Source organism: Gymnogyps californianus, chromosome Z (assembly GCF_018139145.2).
Source record: "Gymnogyps californianus isolate 813 chromosome Z, ASM1813914v2, whole genome shotgun sequence".
Classification (NCBI taxonomy): Eukaryota; Metazoa; Chordata; class Aves; order Accipitriformes; family Cathartidae; genus Gymnogyps; species Gymnogyps californianus.
The window spans coordinates 946,720-972,888 of record NC_059500.1 but is presented as its reverse complement, the minus strand read 5'-3'; the positions used below and the strand labels follow the sequence as shown (position 1 = coordinate 972,888).

The 26,169-nt window shown below is 39.5% G+C and overlaps 1 protein-coding gene across 1 annotated transcript; it reads left to right on the top strand.

The window, feature by feature from the left end:
• Window positions 1–308: 308 nt before the first annotated feature.
• On the top strand, window positions 309–25,603 carry ARSK (arylsulfatase family member K). Its single transcript, XM_050913487.1, is given in 9 exon segments — window positions 309–402; window positions 405–451; window positions 5,798–5,927; window positions 7,975–8,134; window positions 14,994–15,276; window positions 18,485–18,656; window positions 20,091–20,315; window positions 23,325–23,549; window positions 23,631–25,603. Coding segments are annotated over 9 exon segments (1,611 nt in total). The 3' UTR covers window positions 23,906–25,603.
• Window positions 25,604–26,169: the final 566 nt, after the last annotated feature.

Below are 26,169 nucleotides of genomic sequence, written 5' to 3'. Positions count from 1 at the left end.
CCGCCGCCGCCACCACGGGCCGCCGCCCCCGCGCATGCGCGCTCCCACGTCGGCGCGGCGACTCTCCCCCCGTCAGCCGCCATTTTGTTTCGGGCACTGTGGGAGATGTAGTTCCTGCCTCCCGCCGCCCCGGGGCACGCTGGGAGCTGTAGTCCGCGGTGCCGAGGGGAGCGGGCGGCTCCGCGGCGGCGGCGAGTCCTCCGCTGCGGCCGGGGCCCCGCCGGGCGGCTTCGCCGGCGGCAGGATCGGCTGTCGGGGCTTCCCTCTCTCCGGGAGAGGCGGGAGGGGGGTGTCACGGCGCCGGGGCGATGCGGGGCGGCGGGCCGCTGGGGCGGGCCGGGCTGGTGCTGCTCCTCATGGCCGCCGCGCCCTGGGCGGGGGCGAGGCCTCGGCCCGCCGCCCCCGGGACCAGCCCCGGCCCAGCGTGGTGCTGGTGGCCTGCGACTCCTTGGTGAGTATCCGGGGGGGGGTGGCAGCCCCGGTGCGCGGGGCCGGGCCGCCGCACGGGTGAGGGAGGGCGGGAGAGCGGCGGGGGCTGCCTCGGCGGGGGCGTTTCGCCGGTCCTGGCCTGACTGGGACCTCCGAGGACGTGGCAGCGAGGACTTTCCGTGGCTTTGCCCAGGCTACAGCCACAGGCCTGCGAAAATAGGGCTGGTTTTTATTCACCACCACCTCCACGGGGTGGAGGGCTTCCTTGGGACAACGAGGGCAGGCCTCCCGTGTCGCTGGGACAGTAGGTAACTCCTGTATTCTAAACCAAACGCGGCTTTCTTCCCAGGAGCGTGCTGCATGTGTTTATCAGGTGCATTACAGTAGTCAGAAACTTCTACATAAGTGGTTCCGCGCGGTCAGCTGTGGTACATACAGCTTGTCACCGCAGCTGGCGGTGGAGGGGGCATGTCCTCAGGACTGTGGGGCAGAGCAGCAATTAATGGAACAGAGCTGGTGTGTAAAATGAATGCTTTTCTCTTGGCTTGGAAAGCAAAAAGGAAAGGAAGGTCACTAAACCCTGTTATTCTTGCCATTGTAAATCCTAAGAACGTTAGGTCTCCGCAACAGATGGTATGGAGTATTGCTGTAATCACAGATGAAATGACTGAGTTCAGCTTTTGGGCATCATATAGTGACTTACTCAGACTTTTATTAGGTATAACAAATATTACGATTAACTTGTCAGATGAGTATCTACAGCTAAAAGGATAAAGGAACCAGGAGGTATGTTTTTATAAATTTCTGGTGGCTTTATTACAGTGATTTATGGATAAATTTGTTTTAACCCCCCGACAGGTAGAAAAGATTTTTTTTCATTCACAAATACTAAGTATATTTCCTTGCTTACAGCTAAAGACAGCACATTTTTCACCCTTTTCTCACCATGCTTCTATTTGCCCACCCAGCGTACTGGAAATGCTTTTATGAAGGTTTTACTCTGAGGAAAGGGAAAGCCTTGGTTTCTCTGCCTCATCTGAGCTCTCCTTCCTGTTAAATCAAATGTAAGCTCCATGGTATTACTTCCAAGGACTTTCACATCTCATAATTTCTCATTCACTGTTGAGAAATCCACACTTGGCTCCCAGTCATCTCAGAATTCCATCCTTGACTGCACAGGTAAGAGGACTTTACTTCTTGCCTGCTGCCTGTCATTCTTGGGATGAATTCTTAAGTGTTTGGTAAACATGTAGTATCTTTCTTCATACCCTTTCTTAAAATACGTGTTTGCTGTGATTTCAAAGATAAAGCAATAGCTCCTTATTTACTTTCCTTACTCTGACTCTATTTTTTGTTTATTTTTATTTTGTTTTGAGAATGTCATCTCTCTTAATATTCCAAAGTAATGCGTGGGTTTTGTAGATCAGAGTTTTTCTCCAAATTTTCAGCTTTTACTAAAACTGTTATTTACCAATAAAATGTCAAATTTATAGTAGTTTAGGTTCTGGGAGTTCGTCAGTGGCCACTTTGTCTCCAGATGCTAGCAGAAGCTGCAGACAAATCTTAGTAAGGCTTCTGTATGTCATCCTGTAAACAGGAAGATTCTCATGACTGTCTTACGGGGATTAGTGAGGTAACCCTTACAAAAATGAAAGACAAAACCCCAGATGTTCATGATGTTCTTACAAAAACAATTAAGAGCAGGGCGCTGTTTCTGAAAAGTATTGTATTTGCATAGTGCATACGAAGAAGAATATGTTGAAAGAATTGTTGTGTTGCATAAGTTTTTTTTATGAGTTGGATTTGAAGGCAGAAATACATTAATCATTTTGATTACATCGCTAGTAGAGAACAGGAAGAGTTGGGTACTGTTGAAACTAACAGTTTTTCTGCAAAAAAAAGCTTAAGTCCTGCAGGCTGTTGAAAGGTATGGGCTTTCATTTGAAAGTGGGCCTGTCTTTGTTGTGGGTGATGCTGTCTATGAGAGACTCACACCTGTTTTGTCAAGTGTGACAAAACTTTTCTTCTCAGCGATGCTGGACTGTGTTTGGCCTCCAGAGCAGTGACCTCTTGCTTGAGCAGCCAGCTTTCTGCTGTTGTGTCACATCAAGTGCCGTGCTTCTCACAGGGCTTGCTGGTGGAACATGCTAGTAGGCAATTCAGCTCCTAAATTGCTACTTGAGGTTAAATGAGTGATGACAGGCTTTGCTTGCAATGCAGCTCAAGTTCCTGGATGAAATGTGCTTGCTTGTGTTACTCAGAATAATTGTATTGCCTCAGGTACTTCAAAACCCGCAAGTCCCACACGGTTCTTGGGAAGCAGATTTCCAGAAATAGTTGTAGAGCTTTCACCTTCTCAGCCTGTTGAAGCAGCTTACTTCTTTCACTGAATAGACATGTTACCTGTCTGTCCAGTATCAAAAGAATGACCTCTTGTCTCCAGCTATTCAAACAAACAATATCCTTGTTGGAGAAACTTGTGAGTATGTTGTTGACAGGATGACACATCAGTCGTGTACTTTCTAAACAGCACTTTCACCCCAAAGTTCCTTTCAAATTCATATTGCAGATTACAGCTTTATTTCCAGTTTGTCCTACCGAATGCTGATTCCAGTTGCCATTTGTAGTAGTGTACAAAATTAGATGATCAGTCTTTTATCGTATTCTGATCTCCAGTGGCCCAGTTTACTTTGTAGTCATCTACTGCAGTGTGGTGCTGGGGTGCCACAGTTAGCTCTACTGGTGCCAAATGAAGTGATTCTCTCTATAATGCCGTGTTATCCAGTAGTATTTTCTGCCAGAAAACATGGAGGGAATTGTTTTCTTCTGCATGCAGTCCCTGGGTTGAACTCTAAAGAGTGAAGAAAATGACATTGGTCTCTGACTGTGGACTTAGTATATGAATGATGGCTGGGTGACTAGTGAGGTAACGGAAGTGCTCGTGCTGCAAGGTTAAAATATTTTAAACAATGACAGAATAATTGTACTCTTAAAATATTTCAGTAATTTATAAGAATTATTTCCTACTGTGGAGCACAATTATGCTGTGCTTAACTCTGTTTTCTGGGTTCTTTCTGAAACCTCGCAAAATCTGATTATGTGCAGTATTCTTTGTAAATTCTCACTTGGATGATTAGTGCCTGCCCCTGGGGAATCACGTGTAATGGAAGCAGTAGTAACACAGACTGTACATTCTTCAGGTTTGCTCTCACTTATTTTTGGTGTTGGTTTTTTTTGTCCTCTCACAAATTATTCCAAAAAATTCAACTAGTAAAACTGAAGTGAAAATTCAGAAACATATCTGCTAATGTGCAGAAACATCATAGTATGGAATTGATAGGAAGTCTTACATTTTCTGATCTATATTCTTGAAAAGCTGAAGACAGAAAGAAACTAGTGTTCTTTCCATGTAAGCTTGTCTGATGTTTCATACGGGAGAATATGATGTTAAATACAATGTTTGTTTCAAACAGTTATTTTCAAAACAAATACAGTCTTTCAAAAAAATGTATTTTCTTAATTAAAAACTGTAGAGGCTAGCAGTTCTCAGAACTCATGCATCCATCTACCTGTTTTGTTCTAAGCTAATAGCATTTTCTGTTATCCTTTGGAGTTTTCACTGTGACTCAGATGCCTGAGAAGTGTTTCTACCGGTTTCAAATGTACCATTATTTAAAGGTGAGAATTCACAGAAGGTAAGGCCTTGGTCCTGCATCCCTTGAGACTATACATGTTCTTTACTTTTTGAAGTAGATGATTAAAGGTCTCCATCTGAAGCAGTCATGGAGTTTTTATTAGCTGAATAAAACTACCCTTTCAGTATTAAGAGAAAATAACTCCCATGATTCACTGTTGGTCATATCTGCTGATTTTTGGTTATGATTCAGCAGGAGCAGAATGGTCGTTCAGTTGAATAGTTTCTGTTGAAGAGGTAATATGTCACTAAATAATTGTTTTCAAGATTTCTCACCTAACAAAAAAATTACAGGAAAAGCCACAGTGCAATTTTGTACTTAACTTCATGTAATCATGACTGTTGGCTTCAGCAGACACCAAGAACCCATTGTGTCAAATGAGGCTTGCTCAATGTATGGTGTGGATAGCATTTTTTGTAGGCTGCTGATGCTGGTAGGCTGCGTGTGGATACAAAGAAGTTACTGTGGGGTTACAGGCAATCACATACTAGCTGTTTTGCTGTGGTTTCTCACACAGGAACTATTCTTACTTAATAAAAATAAAGTAACTTGGTAGGATGGTCCATTGCCCATATATGGATTAGAGGTAAGAATTTGCATGCTGGCATTTATTATGCAGAGGCTGATGTGGTAGTTTGTACATTGTCTTTGGAACAAGTGAGTCAGTAGCTGGTGAATTTGTAACTGGAATTTGATGCACTCTCCTGGACACCTTGTCTGCCTGCTTACATGCTCTTGCAAACTAAATGCTGTGCAAAACACAACTTCTAAGCTACCCATGCTTTAAGGTGTTTGTGCTTCTGTCACAAATCTAGAGGAGAGCTGCTCAGATGCCTACATCTGAGTGATGTCTCTGATTGGGAGATCTATTGAAACTGTGCAGATTCACTGTCAACAGTCTCTTCACCAAAGAGCTGACCAGTAAGACTGGGGCTGAGTTGAGACACCTTACTGAATCAAGGAAAGACATACAAGTGACAGGAAAAGACAGTGACCTGAAACAGAGCGGTCTACATGAAGATATACATTTCACGTCATTATAATTTTGTACAGGAAAAGTACTCATTCAAAATTTTGGGTCTTTTTAAAATTACTGGTTAAAAACTCTAGCTAAAGAAATAGGTAAAATGAAGGATCGCTAAAGTATCAAAAGGGAACCATTGCAGATGGCATTTCAGTGGGCGAATAGCCTTCTTTCAGCTTGCTGATCACTTTTCCAGTCCATAGTTCAAAATAAGTTCATGGAGATGTGGTCTGGGTAAACCTTTAAAAAGAGGAAAAGGATGAGAGATCAGTTCTGGTTTCACAGAAATATGTACCAGTGCGCAGGTCTGCATCGGGATTCAGACTGACTCCTTTTCATCGTTCACTATACCTATCTCTGTTGAATGTGTCATGGTAGGACTCTACTCCTGCAAGAATTGGAGCTTAGAATATGTATAGTGATAGAAAGGAAGTAATTTTACTGTTAAGAGGTCCAGTTATCTTTTACCTTATACTTTTTCATGAGTAATCCATTTGATACTGATCTACTTAAAGCTTCTCAACACTTTATTTTCCATACCTGAGTAGAATCGGCAACATTTGAGTAATACAAATTCAAGGTAAAAAATCTATGAATTAATGCAGCCAGTAATGCTGTTTATATACTGTTTTTCTCTGTTTGATTGCAGGATGGACGCTTGACATTTTATCCAGGAAATCAGACTGTGGAATTGCCTTTCATAAATTTTATGAAAAGATATGGCACTGTCTTTCTCAATGCTTATACCAATTCTCCAATTTGTTGTCCATCCCGCGCAGGTAGGACCAAGCAAAACATCAGATAAATACTTGCACATGTCAATTTAAATATGTGGTAATGATGGGAAATTTCAAAGGATTTAATTTGGGGGGATTTGTTTTGTTTTCCAATAAGACCCAATTTTTTTAGTTTGTGTCTGAATTTATACAGTATTCTCATGTTTGATCTGTTTCTCTTTTCTGTTTCTCATGCTTCTTCCTTTCTTTTTTTTTTTGTTCTTCTTTTTCCAGCTATGTGTGAGCTCCCAAGTCTTTTTGCAAACTCCACTGAAGCTTTAGTATTTTTTAAAAATCTTCAGGATTTTTAAGGAGATCGTCAGTTTGTCTGCTGCAGTGCTGAAGCTGCATTCAGAACTACTCTCTCTTCCCAATACAAAGTTAATAAATCTATTCTCTGTTCTCAGGAAAACGTATTAAATAATAACAGCTGAATAAATGGGTGGTTGGTAGCACTGCCTTTCAATGACATTTATTCCAAACACTCTGTTAAATACATAATGTATTCTTCAGTAACTTTAATTGAATACGTCAGTATTTTTCTTTACTTGCTGCAATCATTGTCCTGTGTTCAATTTCACACTTGCAGAATTTGCTGGGAAGTTAGAAGGAAGCTATATTCTTGAATCGAAGGTTACATCTTAAAACATTGCTAGCCCTTTCAATTGTTGCAAAGACCCTCCAGAGGTGATGTAAATGAAATTTCATCTATAGCTGAAAGGGAGGTCCCCCTTTCTCTCAAGCATACATTGGAAGAAGCAACCTGTCCTGGCTGCAGCAGGCACAGGCTGTCAAATTTAGCGTTAGTGTTTAGTATTCCATTTATTGATAACCTAGTCCCCTTTTCTGTTTCTCAAGGTCACATTTTAAGTGAGTGAGATTACATGAACATGCCGTCAGTCTTGTTTTCTTTTTCTTGATTTTTGAGTCTTTCAGCCAGTCTTTGTTCCTGAGAACAATAACCTTGTGTGAGGTTATTTAATTTTAAGAAGTTTTCTGAAAATAGCAGCTAGTGCTCCCAGTGAGGAGGAGACTGCATGATGAATTCAACAATTCATCAATTCTGTTTAGCATTTTAGGTGGTCCATCAACGTCATCGTGACCACTGGTCAGTCATCACAAGCGTAGCTCTGAACCAGTGGGACATCTCTTGTTTAGCCAGTAGCTTGGAGACCTGCAAAGAACTGAGGGTACACCTGTTGTGGAGGTGTCAGGGATGGTACTAGAAGAGATAGTAGGAAGGAAGACTTTGGGGTGGGGAAAGTAGGAGTATTGCCATGATATGGGGTTGGGGTTGATGCACTGTTTGTGCCTACAGGGTGTTTCCATTGCTTGTAGAACAGCTTAGGTTTGTTTTAGGACTCCCTTTGACTCTAAATTAGCATTGGGAAGAGTGAACGATTCCCGACAAGCTGCAAAGAAACACAGGAATTTGCTAATAAAAACTTGCCTCATAGTTCCTTTGCAGCTCTTCCCTTGGTTTCATTTCTTCTTGGCCTCTTCTCTAATAATCTCGCTTTGTTTCTACAGCTGGTAGTGAAGGAGATTACCTAAAAAGGATAAAACTGAGGGCATATGGTATTTATAAAAATAATATACTCTAATTCCCTCCATAAACATACTTAACTTTAAATTCACATTAAAATCTAACTGAAGTAAGGGGAGATAATACTCTGGAACACAGGTAAATACATAACTGTTTCATCAGGATCTGTACTACCATGGCATTTTCTTTCTGCAATCAATAAGAGTATTTCCTGATCTACAGAAAACCTTGATTTAATGATTGCATAGCGCCTGGAAAGATGGGACTTTCTTCTGCCATTCTGGGGATTATTTTAGCAAATGTTGTTATTCATATTGATGATGAAAATAAGATTTGGAAGAGTAATAACTTTGTATTCCCTGCTCTATTGGATCACAGTGTGTACTTTTTACCTCTAAAATAATTAGAAGATTGATCCCTTCTCAAGTATATTCAACTTACTTTTAGATAGGAAGTACCACTTACTCATTAAAAACCGTATCTCTCTTTCCCCCTCCCCCACAGCTATGTGGAGTGGTCTTTTCACTCATTTAACAGAATCTTGGAATAACTTCAAAGGGCTAGATCCAGATTATGTAACGTGGATGGATCTCATGGAGAAGCATGGCTACCACACACAGAAGTATGGGAAATTGGACTACACTTCTGGACATCATTCAGTAAGGTAATCAGATAGATTCTCCTGCTACGAAATGGACAGGAGTGAATAAATCATGTAGTGGTCTGGCAAGTGGTTTCTGTCTCTGATTGAAATGGTAGTAGCTTTAATTTAAAAGAAATTGTGTTAGGAACCTGGCAGGGGTCTGTCCTGCAACTTTATGCAGAAGCAAGCATATCCCACGCAGATGCACTTTGGCTTTTACCTGTAGCTGGAAGGTGAATATCAAGACTCGTTTTGCCCAAAATGAATCAAGGTTATTTTTGATCATTGGTATTGCTCCTTAAGTGAAATTCATAAACCATTTTTGCCTTGCCTTGAGACTTCCTGGCTTGATTGTACTAGTAATGTATGAAAAGCAGAACAGAGAAACATATTTGGTAATACTTGAATATTAAATCTACCTTCACAAAACATGAGGTGTTTGATTTTTTTTTTTTTTTTTTTTTTGAAGGCCATATGTTTTGCACAGGCTTGTGCTGTTGTGGCAGGTTGACCCTGGCTGGACGCCAGGTGCCCGCCAAAGCTGCTCTATCACTCCCCCTCCTCAGCTGGACAGGGGAGAGAAAATAAATGAAAACGTTCATGGGTCGAGATAAGGACAGGGAGATCACTCAGCAATTACCATCACGGGCAAAACAGACTCGACTTGGGGGAATTAGTTTGATTTATTACCAATCAAATCGGAGTAGGATAATGAGAAATAAAACCAAATCTTAAAACACCTTCCCCTTCACCCCTCCCTTCTTCCAAGGCTCAACTTCACACCCGATTTTCTCTACCTCCTCCAGCGGCGCAGGGGGACAGCGAATGGGGGTTTGGGTCAGTTCATCATACGCTGTCTCTGCCGCTCCTTCCTCCTCAGGGGGAGGACTCCTCACACTCTGCCCCTGCTCCAGCGTGGGGTCCCTCCCACGGGAGACAATCCTTCACGAACTTCTCCAACGCGAGTCCTTCCCACGGGCTGCAGTTCTTCCCGAACTGCTCCAGCGTGGGTCCCTTCCCCGGGGTGCAGTCCTTCAGGAGCAGACTGCTCCAGCGTGGGTCCCCCGCGGGGTCACAAGCCCTGCCAGCAAACCTGCTCCAGCCTGGGCTCCTCTCTCCACGGGGCCACAGCTCCTGCCAGGAGCCTGCTCCAGCGCAGGCTTCCCACGGGGTCACAGCCTCCTTCGGGCATCCCCCTGCTCCGGCGTGGGGTCCTCTCTCCACAGGCTGCAGGTGGAGATCTGCTCCACCGTGGACCTCCATGGGCTGCCGGGGGACAGCCTGCCTCACCATGGTCTTCCCCACGGGCTGCAGGGGAATCTCTGCTCCGGTGCCTGGAGCACCTCCTCTCCCTCCTTCTTCCCTGACCTTGGTGTCTGCGGAGTTGTTCCTCTCACATCTTCTCACTCCGCTCTCTCTGGCTGCAACTGCAACTCCCCTGTAACTTTTTTTCCTTTTTTAAATCTGTTATCCCAGAGGCGCTACCACTGTTACTGATGGGCTCGGCCTTGGCCAGCGGCCGGTCCGTCCTGGAACCCGCTGGCATTAACTTTATTGGACACAGGGGAAGCTTCTAGCAGCTTCTCACAGAAGCCACCCCTGTAGCCCCCCTGCTACCAAAACCTTGCCATACAAACCCAATACAGTTGTACTTCCTATGCTGTAAAGCTTTCTTTTTAAAAAAAAAATGACTAGAATTACAGCAATTTATGAAAAATACTTAAACATTTAGAGACTAGCTGCATTATGTTCAAAAAAATAATAAGCATAATGTGTCTGGACAGTTGGGACAAAATATGGTGTCTTCCTTCTCTGTAGTTTTTATGAAGATGCACTATCTCCCTGATTAATAATTATTTCTGTTTTTGAAATAGTAATAAAGAGTAGCTTTTTCTTTGATATTAAACAGGTTAGAGTTACTTAAAATTTCTTCACTTACCTCGCTAAAATAAGCAATGAGAAGTTGAGAGGTCACATTAGTAGTTAATAGTATGTTGCACATACACACTGCATTTTATCTACAAAATACTTTATAAATAGTATACACTTCAGAATCTGGCCAAAGTAGTAATTTCCTCTCCAGTTTAAGACTATCAAAAAAGAAAAGAAAGCTTTTTTCCCTTTTTCCATATACCAGTTCTACATTGGAAGTAAAAGATGATTCAAATACAGACAGCAAAAACTTCGTGTTTACTTGCTTTACCAGACAGTGTACATATTTATGTACTACTGATGCTTCTCTGTTGTCTCTGTCTGCAGCTCTTCGTAGTAACTTAGCATCTAACTATGAACAGATGGGTGTTCAACCTCTGGTCTTTTGCTTTGAATTTTTTTTTCTGAAGACTGCATTATTCTGCATTATTCTTAAAACTTTGGTTTTTTTCCAGTAAGAAACAATTACTTGTACAACATACTAAAAAGTCATCTGCTATAGTATTATTCTGATTGTGCTTGCTTGTATGAATGTTGGGAAATTTTCCTCCCTGGCAAGAAACAACTGAACATCAAGATGAATGCTTACAGATGTTTGTATTATTGTAGTATAGAGGTGATTTGTTGTGACTGCCTCAGGCATTCATGATTTTCAAAAGAGCGTAGTCTTAACAGCATACTGTAAAGTGCCAGTAACAGACCATTCTTTGAGAAAGCAAAGGGCCAGATTTTGTTTTATGTAATGAAGCAAGACAGAAATGATTCTGTGGGTGCATCATTCTTAAGCATTTCTAGAATAGATTTTCAGTAAACTGAAATCACTCTGAAAAATAAAAATTATCTGCAGCATTATACAGACCCTTACACTTTTTTTCTGAATCACTTTTGTGCAGAGAAAATTCTGTGTTTTCTAAATAGCATGACAATACCCTGCCCTTCACTGAGACAGAATAAATGTTTTATAACATTGAAATCTGTTTATCTCTAATCTAAAGTCACTCCAGGTTTAAAGAAGAGCAGCTCTAAGTAATTCCAGAAGCTCCTGGCTGTTCATATGATAAGTGGAACACAAAGGTGGCACTGAAAAAAAGGTTGGTTGCATATAAATGTCTGCATTCCAGAAGCCTTGCTTTCATTTGCCTGAGCTGAAGACCGTAGGTGAATTCTGGCTTCAGCATGAAGGCCATCACATGGGGAGTGCAAAGCCAAACAAAGAGATAGTCCTTAGTTCTCAAATAAATTTTATTGTGTAGGAATTAATGCAAAGAAAACTTTAATGTGAGACTACATAGAAGAGGAACATAATTTTTATGTTGCTTAATTTTCTAAGTTGGTAAACTCTGCCAGCTCACAATCTCATACCCACAAACATACTCATGAATACTAAGATTCGTGTTCAAGTAGTCTGAACAGGATTGCTGGCATGTGATAGGGCAAGGGATGCCATCTGATGAGGTCTTTCCTATTTTTCTGTTGATTGGCAATGATGAAATGGCATTTTGCATAGGTATTTTACACTCTTTAGGAGTGAAAAGTTGCTGCGGTGTGATACTTTGCCTTGAAATCTTGCTCACTTCAGTCTTCAGGAACATTAGGCAAATAGCCTTTTTGTTTCCTTATTGTGGCTATCTTATTGTATTCTGTTTTTCTGTTGGGATAACAGGAAGAGGAATGGCACACAGTGCACAATGACCTGGTTGCCATCCTGCTATCAGGGTGCTGCTGACAAGTCATCTGTACAGTGATCTTAATGCTGACAGCCCCTTCTTCAGTACTGACCTGTTTTGCTGATGTCATTCATGTTCTTGGCTATTGATGCACGCCATTGCTTTAACCTTGCTCTCATTTTGTCTGATACTCTCACATTTGAATGGTTCTCTTGATACCATTCTAAATGTTTTTGTTACAAGTCTCCATAGATGAGAAATAGATTAAGACAATTCAGGGTTTTGCAAAACTTTAGCAGCACCAGTGTCAGTGGAGTTACAATCATGTACTCTGATTTTTCTCATTCTGCCATGTATAGATTCATCTACTTTAGTGATAGGGTTTGAGTTTCACAAATAGAAATTACGATGTAACCATATAATCACATCATGTTTGCATAGCTCATGGTCCCATGGGGCTGAATTCTTAGGCACTTCAAAGATAACACAAAAATAGTGTGAAGTCTATGGTGTTGCAGTTTTAATTATCTTTTGTCCTAGGCCTTTATCCTACATTTTCACCTGGTGCAAATTTTTGATACATTTTTTTTCTAACTTTCCCTTCAGTGAGAGTTTGAGATCTGTACTTAACAGGATCAAGCCCTTATTGTTACTTGAATAAGTGTGGGTAGAGGTTGAGAATAAACGAAAATAAACACATGGTTAGTCAGACTTTCTATGCCTACACAAGAGGAATTTGAAAGTGGCAGTTTACACAGTTTTTAATTCAAAAATAAAAACTGCAAATACAGTTCCTCAGTCAGGGAAAAATGTACATCTCGTTCCTAGCATGGCATCTGTGTAGATGTTTAAAAACCCTAAGTAGCCAATTAAGTAGTCTATAAATAGTGTAGAAGAGTTACAACAAAGGTTCCTGTTCATTGTGGAGATAATTAAAATGTCCTGCTGTTTTAATTTCTTGTTAAAAAGGAGACTAGCAAAGGGGTATAGAACACTTCAGCTAGCACAAGATTCAGCGGGCAGTATTATCTCTTTAGAAACTTTTCTTAAGCACGTATGTTGTTTCTTTAAACAACAAAACCACCAGTGCTCCCTGATCCCATATATACTTAATAAAAAAAGAACTGTTAACTTTTCTGCTGCAGTATTTAAACTGTGTGACATAAATTGATTCTGCTTCGTCCTAACCTATTGCAAATAGTGCATTGCTAACACAAATCATCTCTGTAACTACAGAAATTTACATATCTTAAAAATACAAATACATAGTGAAATATACTGAGTATCCATTTGAATGTGACTTACTCATAAGATAATTATTCATAGCTGTGAATTAATGAGATTTGAGGAAGAGGGCTTCTAGGAAGTGCATACAAAGAAATACATACTAACAGAGAAAGAGCTGGATCTTCAGCCTTTGAGCTGTTGAATAAGTGAAGGCTCTGCTTCCTGTCAAAAAGACTCCATGTGTCCTTTCGAATGTTGGTGGCCATCTTCACTTAAAATTTAAGCTAGATATAGTTACTGACTGTCATGTAATTACTTTCACTTGGGTTAGTAATGATGGTAGTTCATTAAGCTTTATCTTCAATGTTGCATTGTTGTATTCCCATCATTTATTTATTGGCCTTTTTTTCCATTGTATGTCTGTTACAGTCGCTGGAGTACTATCTGCTAGCAAAGGAGATATGATCCCCCTTCATTCCCATTGAAAGCATTGAAAATTGGAATTAATTTGTGACGCTTTTAAATAATTATCTGTCAAGTCCTTCCTCTTTCCTTCTAAATTCAAGATTTGAATCTAGTATTGCCCCCTGTTTCAGCTCTCCACCTAGCTTTTTGAAGATTCTTATTTTGGCATATCTGTTCCTCCTCTTCTGCCTGAGGATTAGTTTTCCTCTTGGATGTGTCAAAACATCTCCTTTGTTGCTCCAGAATGTGGAAAGGGTCTGAAGTGGTTTGTTTGTTTGTTTGTTTGTTTGTTTTTAAGTTTTGGCGGGTTTATTTTTGGTTTTTTTGACTTGATCCTAACCTCAGTCTGATTGGATAGTCAGACTGGCCTATGGCCTACATAATAATTTTTTCTGTTTAAGTCAGTATTATGACATTAGATGCAATTTGACACAACCCCCCACCCCCCTTTACTATCATTTCATTTTATTGTTTATGAAACGTGCTTTCTCTATAGGCCATCTAGCTACCTTAATTTGTTCTAAGTAATTTGTTTAAGCCTGTTTACCTTCAAAGTGTGAGCCTAAACAAGGAGTTAAAACAATTTAAAAAATGCTTATTACAGATAATTTTGAATAGTTTTTCTGGAGGTTAAAAGTGCACTGGTAAAATTCGCATGGGGACAAAACTGCTTAGATGCTCTTTAAACAATAATAATGCTGCGTTTTGATGAAAACACATGATCAAACCTTGAGCAGTTTCATATGTTCTTTTATCATTTCTTCGGTTATATTGAAATTGCCATGAACAAAATGAATATTAGTCAAGGTCTTAAATGCGCTGTTTCCTCCCAGCCCTTGTTTATGGCAGTTGTGGTGTCATTCACTCTGGCAAAGAAACAAGGACATCTGCAGCTCAGATTTCTCAGTGTTTTAGAGAGACAACAATTGTCATGATATTAGAAAATCTCTTCCAAAAATATTTTATCATTAAAGTGTTGTCTTTTTTTCCCCTTCTTGCTTTCTCTACACCCTTCTTCTCCTCTGTTATTCCCTTTTCTTGATAGCATTTATCAACTATATCAAAAGCAATTGTACAAGATAAATCACTCTTGCAGATTTTTGTCATAAGTGATAGTGTTTAAAAACGTTGTAATAGTACAATCCCAAACCAGAACATTGCTTCTAAAGGGAGCCTCTCCAGGCAAGTTATTTCCCACAGGACTTTTTCAAATAACAAAAATCTAAGGCACTCTTTACCAGATAAATAGTACGTGAATCCGTGCCAGAATGAGGAGCAGGGTCAACAAGATGGAGATGCTGTTTCTAAATATTACTTTGTAGATGTGAGAAGAACCATTCTGACATGAAGTTATAATGAATAAGAAAGAAGATTCAGAAGGAGAAAAAAATGGCTAAAGCTTTGAGTATAAAATAGATGCGCAATAGCTATTGATCAATTGAATAACAATTCAATTTTGTAGAAATCACAAATAGATTGCAGCTACAAGTATAGAGGAAGTTCTTCAGGAATTCTTAACTCTTTTGACTTGGAGGAGAAGTGAAGAAAACATTTTCCACTGAGTATGTATCTTGTGCGTGTATTTTCAGTAACCGTGTGGAAGCTTGGACTCGGGATGTTGACTTCCTGCTCCGGCAAGAAGGGAGACCCATGGTAAATCTTACTGGTGATAGGAAGCATGTGAGAGTGATGGAAGCAGATTGGCGGAATACTGATAAAGCAGTAAATTGGATAAAGGAAGAAGCCATTAACCTTACTCAACCGTTTGTTCTTTACTTGGGACTAAATTTACCACACCCGTATCCATCACCCTCTGCGGGAGAAAATTTTGGATCCTCTACATTTTTAACGTCTCCCTATTGGCTTGAAAAGGTATGTGAAGATGAAATTTAAATATAAATTTATTTATAACTGTACTTATTATGAACAGTATTTTATTCCTCATGTGATTTTTCAAGTCAGACCCAGTTTTGATATTTCAGTACACAGTGAGAAAGTACTTGGGTGAGATGTAGATTTCTGATTTAAGGCTAAGCAAATAGAAGTGAAGAATTTTGCTCTGTTGTAGGAAAGGGTTTGTTAGCAGTAGTCACTGAATCAATAAAGAAATTTGGAGTTCAATGGCTAGAAACACATTAAGTGGAGAGTGAAATCGTTGCTATACTTAGCTGTAATTTTTTTTCAGTAATGGTCTGCAGTTCATTGTTTATAACATTCTGTATTGTGCTTGTTATAAATGATGCTGTATATAATCATTCTGTCTGAGTTTTATAGTGAGAGATTGACTTTCCCTACAATGTGAATCTAGAACGTGAAGTAGTAAGACACAGCAGAAGCCTCTCTTTTCTGTTAACTTCTTTCTGGGCTACTGTAGCTTTTCAGTGTTTTTAGAGTGCAGAAAAGTCCCATTATGTCCATATGCAGACGGCTAACAGCGCTCCATTCCAAAGAAGAAGTAAATATTTTTTTCTCTGTCTTGGGTGGTCTCCAGGTGCCATTTTCTGTCACAAAAGTATAAACAGGTTACAACAGCTTTCACTGCATAAAGGCATTAAGATTCTCTGCAGCTGAAGAACTGGCAATTAGGTTTGAAAAGACTTTATGTTTGCTTCAAAAAAACCCATATGCAATTTGTATTAACTCCTTTGGCCTTTTCTAGTGGGGAGCTGCAAAATCTCTTTATCTAGGTGCAACAAAAATACAAAGACTTAGAAAAGAGGATATACAAATTAAGGTTGAGAGATGTGAATTTCTTTGTAATAGTGAGGGTTGTGAGTTCTTCTAGGAAGGGTGAGAAGTTTGTGGGGAGAGGAAGAACATGGGGAAAAAACTTCCATTTGCAAAAAGCAAGATCTAGCTTGGATATTAAGGAAAAGTTTCTAGGTGCTGATTGCTAGGTTAGACATGTCTTGGGAGGTGAGGGTACCTTTTTTCAAGTCACAGACAGAGTTGTAACATCTCTGACAAATTTTTGTCATCCTTACCTAGTTGGAGTACTTAAACTCCATAGTTTGCTGAGGTCCTTTCCACCATTACATGCACATACTCAGTTATGTGAACCACACATTACCATTTATTGACCATTGGCTGATTCTTCTGGAATCTGTCTGTGTTTTGGCCATGGAAGAAGCAGTCGTTGAAGATGACAGAGATCAGTCTCACGAAAAACTTTGAATGCATAGATGAAGAACTTCAATTAAATTATAGGTTTACCGGGGAGCTAATACAGAACGGAGTATCAACACAGTATGTTGATGAAACCCTGTGTTGCTAAGCAGATGGTCCTCTGTATTTTGCACAAGCTGGCACATTTTCAGGGCATGTGGCTTCTTTCCTCGCTACAAATTACGACAGACAGACAAAGGGATTATGACTTTGTGAATCCTTAAAACTAGGTTGTAGTCCTGTAGGAAAGGGTTCAGGCTTCTGACAAATCGTGGATGGGGAGGAACACTTTTTGCTCCCATTGTATCTTAAGCAACTAATAAATACCATTTGGGGAGTCCAAAATGTGACTTTAAGTAGCCAAGGACCTTCAGCAATAGGAAGATGACTGAAGCAGTTGTCCACTATTATTTTATCTTCCATGATTTCTTCTTGCAGCCTATTTTCTATAGGGCCTAAGGAAACTTAGGTTTTGGTATGTCTGTTTGACTGTTACAAAGCCGGGTTTTATCACTATGGGCACTTTAACTCTTGCTGTCTTACCAGCTGTTTAGATCACTTAATACATCTGCTAGATAACTCAAGAGAGAATTTTGACTGTTGTGGGAGGTGGAACTTTGTGGGTATTGGAACTCATAGCCATAACAGCACTGGTGGTCAAAGATACACCATGTGCTCGAGAGACAGACACTACGCTAGTAGCTTCCCAGGCAACAATTAGTTATCCATGCCACACCTTGGGGCAAAACCAAATTGGGTTCGGCAGGGATTGACACTTGAATTGCTACACCAATAAACAGGGATGTAATGCTTCTAGGGACAACTTTGGTCTGATTGCTTTTGTGCTGCGTGGAGCCCCTTGGACAGTAAGTGTCTCAGTTATTTTATCAGGAACTAGTGCTGCCCATGTTTGGGGCCAGCCCAGGAGTGGAGCTGTGGCTGCAGCCCTGGGAATGTGCTGCACAGGCACGGGAGCTGCTGTGCCATAATCTAACCCTCAGCCCTGTTTGTTAGAGAAGATTTTCAGAGGTAAATGAGAGCAACAGGTGTGGTTTTATCATTTAATAAACTTAAGTTTTCCATACTGAGATTACATCTTCTCTGCTTTGTGGTAATGTATGCTTCAACTCCACAATATAGAAGTAGTTAACTCTGTTAAATGCAGCACTTACTGAAGGGAATGCTTACAAGTATGACTGCCTAGGCTAAATGTATATGTCAGACTTCGAGGCTCTACAGCTAGTACTGCAGCACACAGTATCTGTGAGCATGCCAGTTTGAATATACAAATCCAGCATTGTTTGTAATTGATTGGCTCCTACTTTTTAGTTTCAAACTGATCTTACACTTCTTTGTAACTAAATGGATTGACATCTGTGGAAACAAATAGAAAAGTATTAGAAAATTGGACTAATGTAGTGAATTCTTTTTATCAAGATGTCAAGACATGTCATCCACTGTCCTGGAGACCTTCCCAGGCTAAGTGAATTTCCATTTTGTTCTGTAGGCTCACATAACACCCGATCTTTTTGATACATGATTTATAGTTATCCTGTAGTTAATGACACACTATGCCAATACTTCTGTACTTACTCTAGAGTACAGTTCTAGAAAATTGTTCTGTGGTATCTCTCTTAAAAAAAAAAGACATCAGCTGGTAAAGCACATATTTCTGGCTCCTAGCCTTAGTTTCTAGCTGATTTTTATAGCTCTCTTAAAATTACTTGATACCTGTGGAAGCACAGGGGAAGTATGGAGGAGGTAGCAGCACCGTGTAACAGATAAGCAGCTGCTGTTTCCTGGGCCACAAATTGAGAACTGTGAATTTATGCTAAAAAGTTTTAAATTAAATCTGTTTTTAAAAAATTTGTTTAATTCAGTTGCTAAAGTAATGTTAATTTCCTCTTATTTTTAGGTAACTTATGAAGCTATTAAAATTCCCAAGTGGGCTTCTTTTTCAGAGATGCATCCAGTAGACTATTACTCATCTTACACCAAGAATTGCACAGGAGAGTTTACAAAGCAAGAAGTGAGAAATATTAGAGCGTTTTATTATGCTATGTGTGCGGAGACAGATGCGATGCTGGGTAGGTAATGTTTCATTATACAATGGGTTTTCTTGTTCTGATTTTTTTAAGAAAATGCTGATAGGGCTGGTCATCTGGGGAAAAAAAAAAGCCACCACCATTCAGATCTGGGAGTAAGTCACATGGGTGTTGCTTAATCAATCTATATGATAAATAACTGGATAGCTTTTAAGACTATTGCAAGGTGAATTCAGAGCACTCTGAAAAGGACTCACAACCACCAGTCAGAAACCCTGTAAAAGCCCAGCAACTGCAGCAAAACGTTGCTTGACCCATGTACAGGAGGAACTAAATACTCTTTGATTAAGTGCTAAATGAAATAATGGAAACAATTGTGAAGGGGACAGACCGGCAAAGCAGAGCTGGAAGGAAAGATAAATTTTAGGGCATAAGCAGTTTCCCTGGAGATTGATTTCAAATGCATAGACTGGATGACAGCTATTACGCACTAAACAATAAGGTTACCTTTGAAGTCTCCCTTAGCAGCATATTATTGAAAGTTAAGAAGAAAAAAGAGAACTTATGAGGCATTCAGAATTCTTCCTAGTTTGCAGTAAGGTCTAAATACATAAAAATTATAATGCAAATTGGTCTTCATTTACAGTATTTTATTTCTTAATTTGAAAAGTGACCATGAAAGAACAAGAATTTCCTTGCGTTCTAATATGAAATTCATGAATAAATAAGCTAATCTTTTCAGCAATGTTAGAGTGATAAAGTAATTTAAAAGACACAGAATTACTCTTCCACATTTTATGAAAGAAAAGAGATCAACGGGACCTTGACAGTTTTAGGGAATGAAGGTATTGCAAAGTAACTGTACTGGGATTTAATTTGGTAACATTTTAAGTTTTTAACTAGTCTGTTTAAGCAAGAATCATCTTAGTGTTTTAACGTTAAAGATGTGTAAGTGCTTTGCTTAATTACCAACTTCGTTGATCTTGGCCCTGTCTTTGTTGCACAAGTGTGTGTGCAAGAGGCTCCTGTGGGTACATAGGCACAGGAAGGAGAAACTTCTACTGATTATGTGTAAGGTGGATACTGTCAAGAGTCCTTCACCCTAAATCTAGTGTCAGGGCTTCTGCTGACCTATGTTACTGGTGGTGAAATAACTATTATTAATTATGCTAGAAATTAAACAAAAGTGATGACAGCAAAAATGCAGCTTGTCCTGTGGTGCATCCTTGCCTTTTGAAATTTTTATGGTTATTGTTCGGTGCCCTCCACACTTCACTGGGAGCCAGACCCCTGCAACTCATTGATGACTGTACGTTATTGTCGGCTGAATGCTTTGGGCTCTGCCTTCTGTGGCAGAGAGAGGAGTTTCCAACCCTCTGACTAGGATTCCTCGGGGTTTGCACGCTGCTTTGCAGGTACAGAAGTTGGAAGGAATATTTTGAACGTATCCTTTTCAGTATCTTTTTCTTGTTACAGGTGAGATTATTTCAGCTCTGAGAGATACTGGGCTTCTTAAAAAAACAATCATTATATTCACCGCAGATCATGGAGAACTTGCTATGGAGCACCGGCAGTTCTATAAAATGAGCATGTATGAAGGAAGTTCCCATGTTCCCCTTTTAGTTATGGGGCCAGGCGTAAAGGAACAGCAGCAAATACCAAATATGGTATCTCTCGTGGATATATACCCTACTATGCTTGGTGAGTTAAGTCATTTCAAATGAAATTTTTTTTCCCCAGTTACTATTATTATTATGCATTTGTATTAGAGTCAGAATTATGTCTCCACTTTGTGAGGCAATGTAGTAACGCAACAGGAGATAACAATTTAACTGTGGAGCATACATACAGACTTAATACAGAATGCAAAAAATGGATGTAAAAGTTAAATAAAGGAGCTCATGATGTTCCTTATTACTGTTACTGTCATCGACACCATTACAGTGAATGATTATATATAGGATTATTTGTTATTAAAAAAAATGTGATAAAAACCAATCAGATGCATTTTAGATATGAATAATCCTTGCTAGCCTTCATACCTAAAAGTTTACTATAGAAATTGCAGTGTAAATCCATCCAGAGATGAGATTAAACCTGAAAGGATGGCAGGTTCATTAGCTTATCAAAGGAATGTCTTTTGTGAAGGCTCACGTGGAAGAAATGTGATAAAGACTTTGTATAGGAAATGTACAATTGATCTGGGCAAGCATAATAAGACACGATAATGGATATCCGTTCCTACTTTCTCAGATAGGGAAATACTCATTATGGGGCAGAGGATCAAATAAAAAGGACTGACATCAAATTACTTACACACAGATGGAAATGACTTTTAAGAGTGAATTTTTGAACAGTTACCTATGATCAGTCATACAAGAGGTGAATCTCATTGGAACTAAACATTAGGTGAAGTCGCTGTTTGAGGCTTTATCTGGGATCTTTTAGGCTACCGATCAGAAAAGTGTTCTTTTCAAGGCAGTCTGCAAAGATTGCTCTTTAAGAAGTGTCACATGTACACTGTAATTGCCTGAGAGAGCATGGGGCAGTAGATAGAACTGTACTCCTAGCAGTAAAAGCCAGTGAAAAATCCTTTTCTGGATGGTTTTAAGTTGATTTTCTAAAAACAGAACAAAAGATATTTATCTGCCTGTCTCTTCTCAAAACTTTTGAATCAGTTATCCAGTTGAAAATAGGATATAATTTGAGTAGCGTTCTCTTCCAAATTCTGAAATCAAATCTTTTATATATATAAAGTAATCTGTATTAGATATGGTTCTTACGTAAGTTGTAGTATCGTATGTAAAGCGTTAAAAATCTCTTTTTTTTTTCTTTGTGCCTTTTCCCCAAATAAAATAATTGGTCAGGTGGTTTAACGTCCTTCCTTCTTGTTCTTTTCCTCCTTTTTTTTCCTTCCCAGAATTTTGTGTTTGTAAGTCCTTTCCTTCTGTTCTGGCAGTTCCCCTTTCCTGTAATCTGAATGTCAAAAAAGGCACATACGTCAAGATGAATGTGAAAGCATGAAGAATCACCTCTGTCATCTATTATCTCTTCAGGCTGCATGCTACTGCTGACTAGTGAGGAAACAGATTTCAAGACTTTTTTCGTGATAAATGTAATCCCTTTGCCTTGCGTTGTCTCAGGGCAATAATCTCTCTTAAGACACCATCCAAATGCTTTGCTCAATAATTCCTCCTTTACTGACTTTGAGATTAGGTGCACCCCATAGCGAGTGTGGTACAGATGTTTTGATTCCAGCAGAATCTGTGTGATATGGGTAATTCAGCCAGCAGTGCAACAGCTCTTCCGTTTTTTAACAGGGTGTAGCATAACCTTTTCCTCCAGACAGCACTGGCTTTGTTGGTCTGTATGGAAGTACCTTCGGATCCCTGTTGGAAAAGCAGGAGCTGCTGAAGGTGCCAGCCTGGAGCACTCTTTGCATGTGGAGAATGCAATTACTGCAATGAATAGCATTGCTGGTTTAGGATGACAGAAGAGGAAGGCCTACATACCTCTTTCTTTTGTTCAAATGTAGTATGTATTTGTTCAAGTTTTTAGCCCACACACTGGAAGCTACTGGGTTTACATGTTACAGGTCTTCCTAGTGCTTAGTCAAATGCTGGCTTTATTATTTACTAGAGGAAGAACTACAGATTAATGACAGGTATATATGCTGTAGAAACAGAAGAGAAAAAGGAAGGACGATGAAGGAAAAAGTCACCTATGGGCAATTTGTATGCACTGAGTATCACCAGTCGGCACAGAACAGAAGATAAAATACTACCACGGTGCTCCGTGAAATGGAAAGTGTTGAATTTTGAATGACTATATGCTATGTTCAGTAGGGTGATTAAAAATAGCAGTACTGTCATACCCTGTTCTTAGGACACGCCGAAGTTTAGGTAACATGCTTGGGATTCTCAACTGTTTTTCAGAATGTCTCTGAGAGATCTTTGCAGACGCTTAATATTGACCTGATCTTTGGGAGCTAGAGACACTTGTGATGTAAGTTGATACTGAGGAGCTTATTCAAGTTATAGCATCTTCCAGGGGCCGTCTGGTAGGCTATAGAGTCATACAGTGTTTTCCATATGTGCACTGTATTGATACCACCTCTGATACCATCTTTATCTCCAGCCCTACCAGAGAAGCAAGTGGCCCTGTTCCTCAGTTTCCCCACCAGTTATAGGTGATAACCGTAATGACCACCTTTTGTAAAATGTTTTGTTATTCAGTGATGAAGAATTCTAGATAGGAGCTTAGCACCATTATTATCAAAGAAATGAATGGCTAGACCATGTTGGATATGGAGCTTCTAGGGTCCTTTCATGCTATGACAATCTGTTCCTCTTGCCTGAGGCGGTCAGAGCAGAAGGGGAGGGTATAAAACCATGATTAAAAAAATTAAAAAAGCACCACCCATCACTGGAGGCTATCACGATTGGTTTTGACATCTGTTAAAGATTGACTTAGACATAGCTGGCACCACTTCTTATCAAGATGGTGGGCAGCTGACCTTGGAAAGTTCCTTAAGGATGTTTTTTTATTTTTTGCGTATTTTTGGGTTCCTGTGTTCTGCAAGGAGAATAATTAGGAATGCGTGTTTTATTATTGTAATAGCATTTATGTTCAGACACCTGTAGCATTACATTAGGCTTCTTTAATCACAGTAACTGCAGTAGCATTTTGACTTTGTGTATCTTTGCTTAGATATAGCAAGAATTCCTGTGCCACAGAACCTCAGTGGATATTCTCTTGTACCGCTGCTGCGTGGAAAGGCTGAAAACAAAGTGTCACCCAGAGGACCTCGGCCCTCGTGGGTGCTGAGTGAGTTCCACGGATGCAATGTGAATTCTTCCACGTACATGCTTCGAACTGGCAAATGGAAATACATCACATACTCAGATGGCCGTTCCGTACTTCCACAGCTGTTTGGTATGTTACAACTTTTATGTCCTGACTCATTAATTTAATTAAAAGCAAATTGGCTCTTAACTGACTTCTTGTGTTTTCCAGATCTCTCTGATGATCCAGATGAGCTAACGAACGTTGCCACAAAATTCCCAGTAGTTGTACATTCCTTGGACAAAACACTCCGCTCTATAGTAAACTATCCAAAGGTTTCTTCTTCTGTTCAGGAGTATAACAAAAGACAGTTTATCAGCTGGAGACAAAGTTTGGGTCAGAATTACTCAAATGTTATTGCTAACCTTAGGTGGCATCAAGACTGGTTAAAGGAACCAAAAAAGTATGAGAATGCAATTGACAAGTGGCTTAGTCAAAGTAAGTAAATAAAAACAACCTATATTTAATATGACTGAGGATATGAAAACATTCTGCATTTGTAATGTATGCTGTATTTCAAGTGTTAGAATTATTGTCTTATATAAGCTATTGAAAGCAAAGATGCCCGAACAATTACTGCTTTGTGTTAGAAAGCCCAAAGCATTTTATATAACTAGCCAGCACAAAAAATCTAGATTTTTACATGTTGTAATTCTGTAACACTTAAGTATACATAGGAAAGATAGTACGTAAGTACTAATTGCATGTATGGAATGTTTAGCTGGTTGCAAAAATGCAGAGTATTAAGCATTAGAACTCAACAAGAATTTCCATTTCTAAGGACAGACTAAAGCAAGGATTATAAAATTTAGTGTAGTGGGATACCAATTACAGTGGAATGTGCTGGAGCCAACTTTCCATCATGACGGATTTTAAGTCCACAATGAATACACATTCATCCACCTTACAGAAGCTATAGAGGTTAAAATATGATCAAAAAGTTAACAACTAGTATTGGTCTGAACGTAGATGCAGGTTATTCAAGTACTTAGTATGTCAGCATTCCTGTTTTATACATGATTGACTCTCCATCTTTTCAAGATCTGCCTTCTAATCTCTTGCTTTTGGATCTGGTACTTATCACTCCTTGCTGTTTAACATTTCATAATATGCATAGGCTACTAGTTGAACGTGTGTGCAAGTGAATAGGAATCTGGTCTCTGGTCACTGTCGGAAATTAAAAAAAAAACAGAACAAACCCCTCTGACCAAACCTGTGAGTGGAGCAGTTCTCTGAAAAGTGGTAGTGTGATTTGCATAGCGTAAGATGAAAACTGCTTGAATAAATCTCCATTATGCGGTTAGATTCTGCAGGTAAATGTTTTAATGTGCATCAGTGAGTGGAGAACTGGAACCTGAAATGCACACAGAGGAGATGCAATTGAGACTTGCAGGAAAAGTTAACATAAAAATACTATTTCACATTTTTGCAGGAATGTGACAAAAAAAACCAAAGCAGTTTTGGAAGAAGGTAAGATTTAGCTAGTAACTCTTCTGTTTAAGGAAAAACATAATTGTAGCAGCACTTACATTTGCTTATTCTTGAACACAGTTGTTGCTGCTATAGTAACAATTCAGGATGACATTATACTTCATACCTAAATGCTTTCTGGAATCTGTAATGAAATACTCAGCAGTAGCAGTAAGCTAGTAAAAATAAACACGAAAAATATATGCATTTTCTCACAGCTAAGCACTCGACATGCATTTTGTAAATGACTTCCACACTAGAATTAGTACACATATATGAATGTTTTAGCTATTTTATATTTTTGTGTTCATAGAACATTAAGGCTAACCTTATACTACTTACTGCTATGGTAGCATTTTTTCCTTTTTTTTTTTTTTTTTAAGCAAGGAACAAATAATAGTTAAAAAACCCCTTCAAACACTGTAGCACGTCATTATAATTCTTGCTAAAATGAGTTCAGATAGTGATGAAATTATTTAAACAAAACCCACGTCTTAGCAGTGTAATGTAAACCAGCTGCATAAGTAGAGAAAATAAATATGTCCATATGAACGCTTGTTCAGGAGGGAAAAGACTAAATGAACTGATCACTTTCCAGAGGTCTGGACAGAACTCAGTACATTGTACAGAATGTAGTAAAATAAAATTATGGTGAACTGGATGTGGTTTGTGTGTGTGCTTTTGTTAATGACAATGTTTAAAGACATTACTAGAAAACGTTTAAAGAAATTACTAGGGAAAATTGTATTTTGTCCGTTCTGTGGACAGTGCTTTCTTTAAAGACATGAGCTTTTAAGATGTACTTCTTAAGTGTTAGGCTTACAAAAGTGCAGTTTGTGATACTCTGTGAAATGCAAAAACAAACTTCTTACTGTAATTCCTTGCAACGACTTCTTGTATCACAGACTGTCCAAAGAAGCCCAGTGCACAGGGGCATGTTTCCAGATAATGCAGGAAACCCCAGGGACGTGGCAGCTTGCAAAGCAGAGCTAGAACGTCAGGAGGCAGGGATGCTCCCTCGCAAGGCGATTCTCTTGGCACGTGAGCCAGCCTGTAGCAGACTGTGATCAGATCCTAAGTCAGTATGTCTAGTCTAGTACTTCTTTTTGTATCTGGTCTTCTTAAAATGCTTATTTAAAAAGAAAACATTGACTTGTTTGTTAGAAGCAAAACTTTGACTTTTGCAAGTTATTTATTATTTGTGTGTGAACCTTTGTTCTGAAGAGTTTTGGAAAGAGAG